We start from the raw sequence: 16,846 nt of genomic DNA on the forward strand, positions 1-16,846 counted from the left end.
TTTCAGAAAACAGTCAGGGAGCTGCATGGCATCTCCGAGCCAGCAATTGCAGGTCCTGGATGCCCTCCTGTGTCATGTGTCCCAGAACATCACCCTACCAACGACACAGGCACAGGTAAACATCACCAAGATCCGCTTACATGCTAATGCAGGCATACCTTATGTATTGGGAACAGTGGACTGCACCCAAATAGAGAAAGTGGCTTCCCAAGCCACAGAGGAGGTGTATCGGAACAGCAATTTGTACCGCTCTATGAATGTACAAGTCATCTGTAATGTGGACACATCAAATGCACACTGCAGCGCACTCCTCCTGGGTTCAACACATGATTCCACAGTCAAGCGCAATAGCACGCTGACTGGGTACATAGCACGTTATGGTGGACAGTGGACCTGGGTATTGGGTGCGTCAAAGGAACAACACACACACACACACCACATTGCATGTGCACCAGGGCATGGGGGGGGTGTTCACTTTCACCAGTGCATGTCCCACAGGGACACATTCTGCATGCAAGAGTGGGTGGTCATGACTAGCAAGTACCACATGAGTCTATGGAAGGACACCAGCACAATCGGGGCACGGATGGAGGGGCACATGTATTTCCACCACAGGTACATTACATGTCATGTCACAAAGCACAGCAGATGGTCACTATGCCCCACCTACCACTACCAACCCATCCTTGGGAGTCTGATCCCACACATGTCTTGACCAGCATTACCTGTCACATGGTGCAGCAAGGAGAATGTGGGCTCGCAAGCGCACAGACCCAGATGCATGTGTCGCACATCCACATCCCAACATGCATGAACTGCCCAGTCAACTCATTAATATGGCTTTCCCTGTGTCCCTTTACCTGCAGGTGCCTCCAGCTACCCCGTGCTACCATTTGTGCCGACGACCCATGTGAGACATCCACAGAGCCACCAGGAAACAGTATAAATCCGTGCTCACACCAGGACAAAGGTGACAATTGAGCAGACCTTTCGACTGTTGAAGGCATGGTTTGGTTGCCTTCAACGCTCCGGTGGAGCACTAATGTACAGGCCAGTGAAATGGGGAAGATAGTCCTGGCCTGTGCCATGTTGCACAATATGTGCATCTGAGGAAACATTCCCATGCCCCCGTACTTGGACATGCCTCCGACGGATGATGATGATGACAGTGACATGGATGCAGCCGCAGACATGCAAATGCACTATCACAGGGATGACAGGGATGGGTGTGAAGCCCGCCATGAACTCATACAGAAATACTTCAGAGCACACAGCACCTGCACACGACCCACGGCATACACTGCATGTGATGCAGCACAAATATAAAGCACTCCAGTACACACATTGAATGTCTGTACGTGAATTCATATGCAGAACCATGTATGTTATTGCATGAACTAACAACATGAAATGTGTGGCCCACCACCCCCTCCCCAACTAACCCCAAAACAACCCCCCAACTAACCCTCCCCGATTAATCACCCCACTAACCCTCCTCAATTACCCCCCCCACTATCCCTCTCCGACAAGGCTTCCCAAACACACTGTCCCAAAAACACTCCCTAGGTAGCATCAGTGTCACTTGATGTCTGGAAGTGGCTCCCTATCGTGACCTCTTAACACCGGAACAGCCCTTCTGTGGTAAACCTGACAGGTGCAGGGATAGGCTCCTCTGGCTGCTCTGTTATGATCTGGCAGGCGTGATGATGGTTGAGCGTGGGTCGGAACCTGCCAAGTCTATGCACTCTAGTGCCATCTGCAGGGAATGGGTGAGGTACTCAGCCAGTGCCCAGATAGCCTTGTCACCCTCGCGGACCCCCTGTGCCAGCAGGACTGTTGCGCATGATGAGTGGTGCAGGGCACATGCACAGCGCTGGCCAGTGGCCTGCAAGCTCTCCCTCAACAAGCTGGTCTCCTCCCGCATCAACCTTTTCTCCTCCAGGTGATGGTGCACGAGTCTCGCCATCTGCTCATGCTGTTCCTCGATGTGCTGAATGTGGATGCTGGGGATGGGTGGTGGAGGTGGGCTTTGGAGGTGGTAGGGGCTGAATGAGGGATGGTGGTAGGGGATGTGTTCTGGTGTCCGCAATGGTGTGCCACCGGCCTCCTGCCCAGCATCTTTGTCTATAGATGCGCCAATTTAAATGGGAGGCTGGTGTGTGTGGGGGGGGTATGGCTGTCCTGTTGGCACACACTGCTATGCATCAGGGGCTGTGCCTCTGCTGGGGTTGAAGGTGTTGCTGCAAGGGCTGCTGACTGTGCCTTCATTGGGACAGCAGATGTTGCTTCAGGGGATGCTGACTGTGCCTCCGTTGGGGCAGCAGGTGTTGCTGCAGGGGCAGGTGACATGCCCTGGGACTGTGCCTTGCCTGGCAAATGCTGTTAGCCTTGGTAGTTTGGCATGGCCTGGCTCTCATCCTCTGTGTGGCTGCCCATGAGGTGCTTGGTCCACTTTGATCACTGATAGATGATGTGTCTGTGCTGGTGAGATGGGCATGCCGTCGTTAGTCACTTTTGTGCCATCCTATGGCCTTGCAACATGCAGTTCAAACAGCATCTGACATGATACCTGTGCATGGTGTTTACAGTTCATGCATTGCCAAATTGTATGGCACATGTACGCAAGTGTTTCCAGGGGCCACCAGCAAGATGGTGGTGGACATGGGGGGACAAATTAGGAGATACAGCTGTGCTGGGCCTTGTGTCATTTTTATTGTGCAAGTGCATGGAGCAATGTTGTGTAGGAGAGGGAGGTGTGAGGGAACTGGGATGGGAGAGGGTGTAGTGCAGGGGGTGGGGGCCATAAGGGACTGAGCATATGTTGATGGGGCGTCACAGGTGCAGGTGCAAGTGGTCAAAGGGGGAGGGGAGTCCAGTGCCAAGGATGGGTTGGTCCAGATTTGGGCTAGTGCAAGGAATGGTGTCAGTGGGCCAGTGCTGGTAAGGGATGCTGGGGGTGACTGGACGAGGATGGGCTGGCACCAGTGTGACTCATGGGGACCAGACCCCAGATAGCCTTGTGTATGAGGCAGAGGCTCTTGCAATTGGTCCTTGCAGTCACAAGCCCTAGAATCCCTGGGGCTGGAAATTATTCCCCAATGTGACCTGCTGTTAGGCTACATGTCCTTACCACTTCTATTGCCGCAAATAGAGCAGTACAGTTTACATGAATTCACAACACCTGAGTTTGTGGAGGGAGTAGGGGAGGAGCCTCGCTACTCCATTGCAGGCGTCAAGGGTGTGGCTGGGCTTGTGAGGCTCAGGCGGGAAATCATTCTCCAATGTGACCTGCTGTTTGGCTCACGGCCCTTACTACTTCTATTGCCGTAAATAGAGCAGTCTGAAAAACAAAATCCTCTTCAACGTGAACTGTGTTTTTGCGACAGAGCTCAGTGTAGTAGACTTGGGGGAAATAAAAGCGCATGCCTTCAGGAAGAGAGTGTGGGAGAAATGCTTAGAAGCAAAATAGCACTCCAGAGGCCCTGGTGGCCGTCTCCTCTCTGCCATGGAGTGGATCCCTTACAAATGTCATCCAAGAGGATAACCTAGGAGCAGGGAGCGCATATTGGGAACAAGGTGATGTCGTGCAACATGGGTTTGATCCCTTGTCAAGATCTATGGAGGTGGAGGAGTCTGGCTTGAAGCTCTGTATACACTTCTGATAATACTAAGAACGTAGACTCCTAGAAGCAGCAAATCTTGCCATTCTTGCAGGCGCAGGCAGATTTGGTACAAGCAACGTTGAGGGTGGCATCCTTAAACATGGAGCCATATTCCTCAGATTGTGTGGGATAATGTCAAATGAAGTTTCTCTGGGTATGAAAAAAGAGATCTAATTTAACTGAAGATATTGGACGTGATAAAGCCTTCTCTATGGCCATGAAATGGCTACTGAGTACCCACGGCACCGAGATCTCTATGCCTGCTGTTCCATATTCTTTATTTGAAAGGTTGTTTAATCTTCACTTCCTTATTTGTCAATTTGCATTTGACAGACACGTCGACCAAAGTTACATTGTCACGCAAGATTATTTCACGTCTAATAGAAAACTTAACTGAGAAATTATACAAGGAATCCGTTTTTAATTTTGGTTGGGAGGTAGAGCTTAGGTGCCACTTATCACAGAAACGATTTAATTGGAGCACAGCTAGGAGGTTGATGAAATGTGAAGAGGGGTACACAACTTGTAGGTGTTGTATGGTTATCTATCCACTTATTCACGGCCAATGGGCATGTTAATCCCTTTGGCTATTTCTACCAACTACGTGCCCCTCCTCACCAAAAACACATTCTCCTGGGATCTCCTAAACTGGCACTAACAAGCGATACAATCACTGTTTGGCCTGCCAATGTTATTTCTAAGCAGTCTGCTGAGAGTTAATGGCGATTCATGGAATTATTTGCATGGTTCAAAGTGAATTTGCACTGCTGAAAAGTGACTTTGCACTTCCAACACAAACCCTGATTCATGGAACTGTGCAAAGTGTATTTCTGCAGTGCAATGGCAGTGCATAGTCATTGTGCCTCCCTCTAGCAGTCATGTGCAACCCAAAGTGTAACAAGATGTGACCTGGGCATTTTATATGTCCTCCCAGTGACACCAAATATTCAAAGCTCTGATTGGGCCGTCGGATCTCCCTGAGAGGTTTCACCTCTCTGATTGGCCCTCCAAACTTGAGCGCTCCAAGCCAACTAGCAAAGGAGCTTCAGTGTGAGTTGGGAGCAGCAGGGAATTTCATGAGCGCTTACGGATCGGTGGAACCCCAAATATGAAGTTTGGTTTAGCTTGCGAGTTTTATATAGTTTAGATTGTTCCAGCATTGTTTATGTTTGAAAATCATCTCAGCACGAGGACATGTAAGCAAGGAAAGCCACTACATTACCAGCTGGCCGGAAATCGCATGGTCAGTAATCTCAGTGTTTCTCAGGCCCGCTGAAATCATTAATTGCCAATGGGATCTCTCGTACCCTAATGCCAATTATTATTAATAAGTCCATCATAATTCTTGGGGCAAGCACTGGTAACAATGTTAAGCTGGAGTGTGCCGCAGATTGTTGTTGAGGGTGACCAACAATCCTACTGTTTCTTGGCCCTATAAAGTGGCATTGATAGCGGAGTTACCGATTCAGAGAAGAGGGGCATGAAACCCACACCTCTGTTAAGACCTCCATTCCATAAACTGAGTATTTTCCCTTCCAAATTTCCCAAGTTCTTAAGAATCCCAAGAATTCAAAACTACCCTTTGATATTTTGCCTGACACATCCCGTATTCTTTTTGTATCTTATGTGAAGTGGTGGCCACTGTGTACAGTCTACTTCTTTTTAAAGTCAAATCTCATTGTCTGCATGTTTTGCTGTAATGGTTTTTCTAATGGTGTGCTTTGCCTTGAAGGCGTTTGTGTGAATTTCTTCCTGGGCGAGCTTTTGCTGAGGCGGGTTTTATCCAGGGCACGTCTTGCTATGGCAGCTTTCTGCAGAGTGCTTAGAATGGCGCCCATCAATGGACTCATCTGTTATACTAGGAACATGGTTCTGCGAGTCCTCATTGCTCTGCATCTGAAACTGGCGTGCATGACCAATGACCAAAGGCTTCATGTGATTTCTTGCAGGTGTTGAAGAAAACCTGTGAAAGCAATGAAGGTGCTCCTGAGACTCGCATTGCTCCTCGCCTGGGTTGGGCGAACGTTTTCCGGCGGTGAGTACCGAGCCGGTTATTATGCACTGTTCCTTTTCTCTTGAAAGCCTACAGAGTGGCTGCCACACCCATTCTCAGAGGCTAAGAGTTGGAAAATGGAACTGTAGAGTTTGGAGAGGCCTATGGATCATTTTGTCTATTTGCTGCTATGATGTAGGGTGCCTTGGATGGATGCACCTAACCCTGGCTGTGGTCAGGGGTGCCTCCAGGTCATTGTGTGTGTTGCCTGTACTGGAGCAAAAGGCCATAGATATCATGTGTAACAGCGTGCTACTGTACACGACCGTAACAATCTACTTGAGGTCCTATATGGGGTGGGATGGGTCGAGTCGGCTGATTCCACGCGACCAACCAGGCAGCAACTAGGCAGGTCTAGTGGGCCAAGATAGGCCGATACGATGCCCATTCCTCTTATACAATTGTTGAGAATTCTGCCCGTATGTTTGGCTGGGGGGGCTTGACATTTCAGTAAATTAGAGCATAAGGAACTGTCCAGCCTTCCAAGTGGCTAAAACATCCATACACCAGATTGGCCAGAACCTTCAGGCAATCTGATTGGACAGAATCTTACCTTAGAGTGAGAGGCTGAGGGCGGGGGCCAACCTAACTTAGAGTATGGAGAAGAATAGATGTGGTGCGTATTGGACCACCACTTCGGCGCTTGCCTGCATGATTGTCAGTTCATTTAGCCCAACCTAAGGGAACGTCTTTGTACTTTGGTCATGCCCCTGCCCTTCCGTCATGCCCCTGCGGTCGCAAAGAACCACATGGTTCATCATGCATTGACACTACAAGACCATGTGGTTTGCACTACAGAGTCAATTTCAATATGCAAATCATATTTAAGGCCACATTCAGAATCCTCTTTTAATAGGTGTGACGCAGAGATCCTCAAGCTGGTAAGAGGGGCCTGACATTTGATTGGCCCAAATGTGTTGGCATAGCCATTGCGATATTACTCTACACAACAAGACGTGGATTGTGGTAAATCAGCGAGCATGGAGGAGGGCTAATAGGAAGATTTATTGTTGTAAACAACACAGCATCAGAGCCTTGATAACTTTGGGATTAGTGTGCTTAATAAATGCATAAATAAATAAATACACATCTCAACTCTTATCTAAGATTGCTAATGGAGAAGACAGCTGCTATGCCGATTCTGGTGCAAATTTCCCTGACCATCTGTTTCTTAAATCTATGCCTATGAGCTGCAAATGGGCGTCACTGTCTTCTGCAGAACTGAAACTCCAACCGGAATTGAATTTTGAAGCTTTGGTACCTCCAAGGCTGTGTGAACTGTTTTGCATTACTTATCAATGAAAATGTCGTGTTTCCGGGAATGTATTTATTGAAGCTTCCCCTGCCTACACCATTCATTGTGGTCCTTTTTACTGTATTTTCTTGGACAGCTTGTTCTACCCTGAATTAAATATCTTCTTCAAATCCTACAGATAAGCACAGGTTGAACAGATTATCCAAACCGATTCCAGTGGGACTGGGCTCTACCTTCTCATAAAATAGCTGAAAACAAATGGAGGACTTTAAGAGGTTCCAAACCTTATGCAGAGTAAAGCTATAAAGCAGGATATCTGGTACCCCAGCAGAATAGGAGAAATGGATATGACATGATATGATATGATATGGCATTTATAATGCGCCTATACACAGGTGTTTCAAGGTGCGGCGAGGCAAGGGAGGGGGAACAGAGGGAAGACAGACAACGATCCTACTAGGCCAGGTGTCAATCAGATCGCGCAAGTGCATGGGAAGGGGGAGAGGTGAAAGTGCAGGGGGGAAGGGGAGGGGACAGTGCAGTACATGGAAAGATAGAATAAATAACAATAGTACAATGGTAAGGGACAGCCAACAAGGCAAGTGTAAGAGTAAGTGCAGGCATCATGTGTCAAGTGCTGGTAATGTGGCTGTAGGGATACAGGAAAACAGTCCCCATGTGCGGTTGTTGCCAGGAGGGCAGTGCAGGAGTGCAACTGGCGGAGGAGGGGACCAGGGCCCAAGGTCAGAGGGTGACCAGTTAAACCAGTGCAGTTTCAGTATCAGCCAGGAAATCAGCAGTGGAGAGGAGGAGAAAAAGTAGAGGGAAAGAGAAAGGTTTTGAGGTGCTTCCAGAACCAGAGATGGTTATCCTCAAGATTCAGGAGGGCAAGGAGGTTGTTCCAGAGGGAGGCCCCAGCCGAAGAAATAGATCTACCACCAACTTGTTGCTTGGAGAAGCGACTGACCCTGAGGAAGTTGGAGGCAGGTGAGCGAAGAGCTCGAGAAGGAAGATATTTAGGAAGAGAGTGTTGAAGGTATTGAGGCCCCAGAAGGCCTTGTGGACAATGCAGCGGGTTTTGAACTTAATCCTCACAGCCACTGGAAGCCAGTGCAGAGATTCCAGTCCTGTAGAGATACGATCCCTGGGCTTGAGGCCAAGGACAGGTATCGCAGACCGGTTCTGGATGAGTTAAAGAGGGCAGAGAGTAGAGGCAGGCAGATTTAGAAGGAGGCAGTTGCAATAGTCCAGCCTAGAGAGAACCAGAGCTCTGGAGACAGTGAGGTTCTGGGGGAATGAGAGGAAAGGAAGAATACCTCTGAGGAGGTGCAGCTGATAGTGTGACTTCTTAGAGACATCAGAGATGTGAGGAGAGAAGGAGAGTGTGGAGTCAAAGATGACCCAAGGTTTTTAGCCTCACAGGTGGGAGCAGGGAGAGGGCCAAGAGAAGCCAGCCAGAGAGTGACAGGAAAGGAGGGTGGGTGTGTGCCGATGAGGAGAATCTCAGTCTTACTGGCATTAAGGCAGGGATCATTGGCGGCACACCAGTCAGAGATGAGGGAGGGAGAAGAGGTGGCTGAGGGTAGCCTGAAAATGAGCTTGGTGTCATCCGCATAAAACTGGAAGTTGGGGCAGAGCGCGGCAATGAAATGGGCAAGAAGTGCCAGGTATTGGTTGAACAGCCAGAGAGAGAGGTTAGACCCCTGGGGAACACCACAGTTAGAGATGGAGATGGAGGAGAGGAAGGACCTGAGTTGAACCTCGTAGGGTCGACTGGAGAGAAAAGAAGTCAGCCACGCCAGTGCCTGACCAGTGATCCCCAGGTTATCACGGAGACGGTTGAGCAGGATGGCATGGTTGACCGTGTCGAAGGCAGAAGAGAGATCAAGTAAGATGAGGACACAGGGGGCATTGGATGGGGAAAATGCTTAGCACATCAGGTGCCACTGGACATGTCAGCAGGCTGACAGAGAAATATAACTGAAAAAGCAGAAGCAGAAACAGGAGTCAGGAAGGCAAAGACATTAACAACTTCCTTCCAGTCGGACGGACACATTACAAAAATCACACTGGAGAACGTTTTCCTTGTCTTTCCCCTCATTCGCCCACTTCCCCAATAATTTCCAGCAGGGTGCCGGAATGCTGTGGGGAAACTCCAACATGTAGTTTCTCTGGGTAGTTTACTGCATGGGACAATACATCTGCACTATGGATACCCATGGAGATCCTTGATCTCTATGGACTGTGCTGGCAATTCGCGGACCTTCTAAATGTAAGTGTAATCCACCGGGATCAATTTGTAATGACAGCACTGTGTATTTTATAATGGGCGCCATTACCGATCTCGATTGGATTTTCAACTTAGTGTCAGAAAGGTGCCTCAAAGAAACAAGAGCATTTGAAAATATGTGGTTGGTGAGTTATAAGGGCAACATATAAATGAAGTAAAAGTGCAATGATTTGAAACGAGTGCATTACAGGAGCAATGGAACACTTCTTCTTGAATTGGTGGTCAGGGAGGGAAGTGGACCCTGAATTCTTAGGGTTACATGCGATTTATTTTAATCAAAAACAAAGAATTAATTTTTAAAGAACATAAAACATCGGGGTTGGGGGGATTACATTTTATTTCTCGTAGTTTTGGCGGGATCCCCTCAAGACCCCCTTTTGTTTGATAATACTTTTCCCCCACACCTTAAAACACTTTTCCCATTCCCAACCACAATTACTCTTGTATAATTAGTTTATTTTTTTCCTTTGTTTTGGGTTCATCCAAAATTGCACTCTTTGTTTTCTATTTAATAACATCACTACATACCTCTTCTTAGGTTGTCCAACTTCAGGCCTCGAGGGCCAGAATCCTGACAGGTTTTCAGGATATCTCTTATTAATATTCATGAGGAAAATGTGCATACAATTGGAATCATTTATGTAAATTTATCTCATGAGTATCAATGAGGGGCATCCTGAAAAACCAGCATGGATCTGGCCTTCGAGACCTGGAGCTGGACAACACTGCCTGGAAATAGCAGCCAGGTGGTCAACCAGGGTGAGGAACTGATTGAGCAATTGGACGCAGAGACCCCTCATAAAGGGAGCTCTTTATGAGTTAAAAGAGGTGACAAGCCTGATGCCATAGCTATCCTTTCCAGATCAAATGCATTTGGTTACTGTGCCCGGCTTTAGAGGCAACATAGTCAGTGTTGATGTGTCTTGCTCTGACAGTTGCATCTGAGGTGGCCCTGAATGCCATATCCAGAGTATTGCACCCCCTTCTGAAGGATGCATCTGTGAGTATTGGGTCCAGCTCTCAAGGCGGTATCTGGTGTAATTTGCCCTGCTATGAAGGTCACGGCTAGAGCAATGTGTCACGTTTTGGATAACATGTTTGAAGCAGCCTGTCTAACACTGTGGCACCATCTAAAACCAGAGACTTGGGGTGTCAATTGTGCACAATGTAAAACAAATGTCAATGAGGAGAGGTGCAAGATATTTATAGAAACATAACTCAGGGGAAGCAGGGAGACAGGAGACACACTGAAATTGTAATTCCTAAGAGGAATGTACTCAGTGGAAAGATAGAGTTTTTGAGTAGGGAGGTACTTCTAGAAGTAGAAGTCCCAATATGGACCTTGAAAGAAGTGGGAAGAGGTCACGATAAACCTTTATTTCAACAGTCTCCACCAGAAAGAATAGAAAGTAAAGGCTTCAGCCCTTGTGGGGTTAATTCTTTTCTATCTTCTATTATCACCCATAGAAGCTTCATGGCAATCGTGATCTTGTGATGGTTAGGCAGATGGATGGTTAACACCAATAGCATTGGAGCTGTGTCACATTCTTTGCACTGTCTCTCACTGTATGGAGATTGGGGAGAGTGACGATAAATGTAAGTCTGATGCCACTTTTAGTCGTTACATCTATTGTGTATTTAGTAATGTAACAATACTCCTCTCTTTGTATGTCCTGCAGATGCAGAAAGCGCCAACTTCTGTCACCAAATGGACGCCACAATGACACTGAAAGGGGCGTATCCCGGTTCTACATTTGTAGCGTGTTCCTGTAAAGCCGGTTACTTTGGAAATGGCTTTAGCTGTACTCCTCCTGACAAATGCACCAGCGAACTGTGTTGCAGTCCAATGACCACCTGGAGTAATACCACGAGGCGGTGCATCGACGTCGACGAATGCAGGGATCTTACCCTGAACCAGTGCACTCCTCAGTCAACCTGCTCTAACTACTTTGGAAACCACCTGTGCTCATTGAGCCGACAGGTTATTTGTGATAGCACAACCTGTGATGATTTCAGAGACTGTCTGAGCAACCAGTGTGGCGACCCTTGCACCAATTATAAGTCAATTAATGGAAACACGAGACTCTCTAGTATCTACTCCACTGGAATGTTCACCACTGACCAATACCTATTCGGCTGGTACCGGTACATCGGATTCACTGGAGTAAGGATGCAGGAGGGCTGCACTGGACCAGTGAGGTGTGGCTCGGGTGAGCCCTTCACTCTGGAAGAAGGCGGCCACCCACTCCTGGGATCCGGGATAAAGGCTGTGAGGCTGTTGGCCAACAAGGTGACAGGCCCCTGCACACCGAGCGGGACCATCCTCGTCAAGGCCTGTCAGAAGCCGGCAGGGGATCAAAGCTTCAATGGGTTTTACATTTACAAGTTCACAGGATCCCTGTTCTCGGAGGTGTTCTGTACAGGTGAGAAGAGAAGAACTCAGAATGGGTCAGTGGAGAATGAGAGGCATGGGCCTGTGGCGTAGTGCCTGGTGGCCGGTGCAGCTGAGTTTAAGTAAAAACAAAGCAGGAAAAATGAAGAAGTAAATGAATGGTACTTTACAAGTTGTTCGGTCAGAAACCATGGGGAAAGTAAATGTAAAGAAGGCTGGAATAACAGAGTTGTCCTGAATACTTACATTTTAAAAATTAATTTCTGTGCAATGCACTAAATTATGTTTTTATAAAAAGGGGAAGGGTCCATTGAAAACTAACATGAAAAAGAGGTGGTACTTTGCACATCACATGGTCAGATAAAATGGCGTTACTATCGACACTTGGTCAAACCCCTCATATCCCCAAACTCTTCCCATGTGTTCACTTTACGAGGTAGCCATTTCCACAGTTCTCTCACTTTTCAGTTTGATCTACTAGGGGTTGCTCTAGCGCCTCATATAAGCCAAAGCTATTGCCATAGGGACAGAAGGTAAGGCAGATGAGATGTGAGGAAGGACAGACAGCTGCTGGTTGTTGTTTGGCTATGCACCCACCCCTTCAACACCCATAGCTATACTAATGCTTATGTTCACTCCCTCCCCCTTCCTACCTCTCCCTGACCTTACAAGTCAAACAATTACTCATGAACTCGGCTACGTGCTGTGACAAGTTAGGACAGAACCATGTTTCTCCAATATGGGTGGCAAGCACCTTCTTTTGTGTATGTGTTGGATAATGCAGTTGTGTCAGTGCTGTGTGCAACAATGTGAGTGACATAACCACTTTCCCTGTGTTGTTTTGCTGCCCTAGGGCATCAGTCAGAGATACTTTACATCCTCTCCTAAGCCACAGTTCCTTCTCCCCCCTGGATGCAGCTCATAGCAGCTCCATAATTTGTGTTGTTGGTAATATATCGTACCCCTCTTTGAGTATCATTGTTCTGACATAATCACATGCGTGGGAGGGAGCCTCGAGTTCTAGAAGGTCTCCAAAATATGCGGCACATTTTGCTTCCATGTCTGCTGCCTTGTTTCCCCTGGAGAATGGGTCTGCCACATTTGTGTGTGCTTGGAACCTCACTATTGCTAGTCTCTCTGGGAGATGTATGGCATCTACCAATCTGCCCAATAGGAGTGCGTGCTGCACCGGTGATCCATCAACACGCCTGCATCCCCTCCTCATCCATTGTGATGATGGAAATACAACCATTATCATGTAGCGGTAGCCTTGGCAGAATTGGATCATGTCGACATAGCCGACGTGGAGGTGTTGGAATCGACCAACTGGGCGATGTATGGCCCCTCTCACAACTCTAAAAGTATGCCATGCAGTTAACTGCTCACAAGTCAAACAATTACTCATGAACTCGGCCACGTGCTCCGCCAAGTTAGGGCAGGACCATGTTTCTCCAATATGTGTGGCAAGCACCATGTGTTGGATATTGCAGTGTGTCAGTGCTGGGCGCAACAAGTTCAGTGGCATAACCACTTTCCCTGTGCTGTTTTGCTGCCATAGGGCATCGGCCGGAGATACTGTACACCCTCTCCTAAGCCACAGGTCCTTCTCATCCCTGGGTGCAGCTCCTTGCAGCTCCATAATTCGTGTCGCTGGTAATATATTGTACCCCTCTTTGAGTATCATTGTTCTGGCATAATCACATGCGTGGGAAGGAGCCTCGAGTTCTAGGTCTCCAAAATATGTGGCACATTTTACTTCCACTTCTGCTGCCTCGTTTCCCCTGTAGAATGAGTCTTCCCCTTTCGTGTGTGCTTGGCACTTCACTATTGCTAGTCGCTCAGTGAGATGTATGACGTCTACCAATCTGCCCAATAGGAGTGTTTGCTGCACCAGTGATCCATCAGCACGCCTGCATCCCCTCCTCATCCATCGTGACAGCCCAGAATGCACTGTGGATGTCACATAGGCTGAATCTAAATAAATTGTCATTTCCTTTCCCCTGCTGCATTCCAATGGCAATATTAAGGCCACTAATTCTGCTGCTTGTTCTGAGTAATGCAATGGCAGTCTTGCGCTTGTCATCACCTCCCTAATCCTGTCTTCTCACAGTCTCACTACTGCTGTCCCATTATGTCTCTCCTCATCTGTCTGGTCAATTGTGGATGAACCATTAATGTAAAGCATGTTTCCCCCCTCAAGTGCACCCTCCCGTACCTTGCGAGTGTCAGTAAATTCTTCTAGGTTCGCTGTGCAGTCATGTGCGTAATCACCTTCCTCTAGAATGTCAGTGATAAATATCCCCGGGTTAATGAGTCTGCATCTCACTCTCTTGAGGGCTGGGTTGGATAGTAACACCTCATACCCTGAGGCTCTTTGTGTTGTCAGTGTACTCCTTGGCCTTTCCAGTATTTCAAAGAGAGCATGTTCCACGTAAAGGGTGGTGCTGCATCCTATGGTAATACTCGCTGATTTGTCCACTGCGAATGTGGCTGAAGCCAAAGCTTGCTCGCATGGATAGTGTCCTCTCATAACTGGGTCTAGCTTCTTGCTGTAATATGCTAGTGGCTTGTGCCACAGGTTAGTCTTCTGTGTCAGTACTTCTGCCAGAACAGGAAGAAATCCTTGTGATAGTCTGGGATCCCTAACTCTGGAGCTGTGCATAGTGCCTATTTCAGCTTGTTAAATGCTTTGGTCATCTCTCTTGTTCATCGTATTATTTGCTCCCCTTTCTGTGCTTCCTTTAGTGCACTTAATAAGGGTTTGGTGTATGTGCTGTAGTCAAATACCCATGCCCTGTATTAATTGCATAGTCCCAAGAACTGATGCATCTCTATGACTGTTTTGTGTTTTTCTGTCTAACGTATTGTCTCTCCCCTCTGTGGCATCCATCCTCTGCCATTTTGGGAGATCAACTGTCCAATGTACAATACTTATGTATGGCAATATTACATTTTGTCTTGTGCACTTTGTATCCCTTGTCTGTTAACACTGCCAGCATGCGTACTGAGTCGCTTTTGGACCATTCCTCTGTCTTGCTACAGATCACTATGTCATTTATGTATTGTATGACCGTGCTCTTTATCTGTATGTTGTCTAGGTTCATTTGAATGACCCTATTGAATATGGAAGGTGATTCACAGTACACTTGAGGAAGTCTTGTATGTTTCCACTTCTTATTTCTATATAGAAAATAGGTCAAGTCTTGTGAGCCAGGGTGTAGTGATAAAGAGAAGAAATCATTCTTCAAATACATGAATGTGAAGCTGGCAGCTTCCGTTGGGATGCTGCACAAAACTGATGCTGGATAGGGAGCTAATCGATACTTTGCTTCTACAAAATGATTAAGAGGGTGCTAGTACTGTATTAAATGCCACCACCCCGTCGCCTTTTTTACTTGGTACACAGCCGTGTTGCATGATGACTCTGATGTCACTAGGATGCCTTGGTTCACAAGTGCTGCAACAGTTTCATAGATACCCTTGTCTGCCTCCCTTGAGAGTGGGTACTGTTTTACTTGTAGTGAAATCGCTCCTGGCTTCAGCTTTTCTTCATGGCTCCCACCCCCTTCAGAAGCCCCACATCATAGGGACTAGTGGTCCATAAAATGCTGGGTTTGTTGGCCAAATCCTCTTCGAGAAAGGTCGGCAGTGCTTTGAGCGCCATCACCATTCTTTGAGAGCCATCACCATTCTCTGTGGGACCTCTCTGTAATGTATCTTCACCCAATATGTAATGCTCATTTTGAATACCATCTCATGGTCTGATCCGTTATCTCTGAATAATTCTTCATCTGTGACTGTGGTCAACCTGCATTCTTCAGCTATGGCGATCACTGCTCGCCATAGTCGCCCTGTGTTGTCTGTCCCATGCACTGCTATCCAATCGTCTCCCACGATTACTGCTGCTAATTCTAGTGGTACTATCATCCCTTCCTCTTCATCCAATGTTATCTCTGGTCTGCATAAGTACTCATTTGGAAGATGCCACATCTTCTCCTGAATCCCTAAGAGCCAGGGGGAAACAGGGAGAACCCTGCAGTCTCCTCCTTGGCTACTTTGTCCTCTCCTCCTTCCTCTTTTGTCCCCCCTCGGGCTGCTTCTACACCTCAGCCCGGCATACCTCTGATTTTTACCCCTCCCGGAAGTCTTTCTAGGACAGCAACCTTCTCCATATTGCCACTCTAAACTCTCGCTCTGCTGTCAAACACTCCTCTGACAACTGCCGCCTCCGGAGCGACTTGAGCTCGATGTCCTTGGTCTCACTGAAACATGGTTAATGGCCAGCTCTGTCACGAGCTTTGACACTCTCCTCCATGATGGCTACAATATCTTCTCTGCTCCCAGATCCAACCGTTTCAGAGGGGGTGTAGCTCTTTTCTTCCCTGAGTGGATTCCTGCCTCTGTCATTCCTATGCGCTCTGAAACACTTGTGTATGAGCGCGATATAAATAAAACATTTCATTTACTCCTCTTTCGAATGCCTCGTCTGCTGGCACTCTCTCTCTCTCTTCCTTAGTGCAGCTACCATCTATCGGTCACCTGGAAGATCTCTGCCTTCCTCTCTGAATGGGCGGACCTCTCCTCTTCCCTCCTGGTCTCAACCACTCAACTCCTCCTTCTTGGAGACTTCAACATCCACCTGGATGCTTCCTGTCCTTCCACTGGACTCTTTCTTGACCTCTGCGACTCTCTCTCACTCTCTATTCTCCCCTCTGGCCCGACTCACTCTGCAAGGCACACTCTAGATATTCTGATCTCTTCAGATCTTCCCCTTTTGATCCCTCTCACCACTCCTCTTTCCTGGAATGATCACTGTCTCCTTTCCTCCCATCTTACCCTCTCTACCCCTCATGCTAAGCCAACTCCAGCACTGCCTCCTACCTTTTACGGTTATCCGACCCATGAAGCATGTGTCAGTTGATGATTTCGAGGCCACTTTCTCACCCACCTAAGTCCCTTTGGCTGACTCACACCCTGACACAGCCCTTTCTATGCTCCACTCTGCTATATCTGACACTCTTGATGTACTAGCCCCTGTCATGAGGATCTGCTTGAAACCCAAAGCCAAGTGCAACTCTTGGTACGACTCTGACCTCGTCACCCTTAACCGCAAGTGCAGGATGGCTGAAAGGAAATGACGTGCTTCCTGCGCATCCTCTGACAAACTGGCCTGCTGCCTGCTCCAAAGGCAAAA

At 47.7% G+C, this 16,846-nt stretch overlaps 1 protein-coding gene across 1 annotated transcript in view; it reads left to right on the forward strand.

Moving 5' to 3' along the window:
* Window positions 1-16,846, forward strand: part of LOC138503228 (mucin-2-like) — a 208,716-nt gene that overhangs the window by 126,165 nt on the left and 65,705 nt on the right. Inside the window, exons 3-4 of the mRNA XM_069622814.1 lie at window positions 5,612-5,697; window positions 10,940-11,683. Of these exons, the coding sequence (XP_069478915.1) occupies window positions 5,637-5,697; window positions 10,940-11,683 (805 nt within the window). The 5' untranslated portion in view covers window positions 5,612-5,636. The remainder of the gene's footprint in view (window positions 1-5,611; window positions 5,698-10,939; window positions 11,684-16,846) is intronic.

Source organism: Ambystoma mexicanum, chromosome 11, assembly GCF_040938575.1.
Source record: "Ambystoma mexicanum isolate Mex_15411 chromosome 11, UKY_AmexF1_1, whole genome shotgun sequence".
NCBI lineage: Eukaryota > Metazoa > Chordata > Amphibia > Caudata > Ambystomatidae > Ambystoma > Ambystoma mexicanum.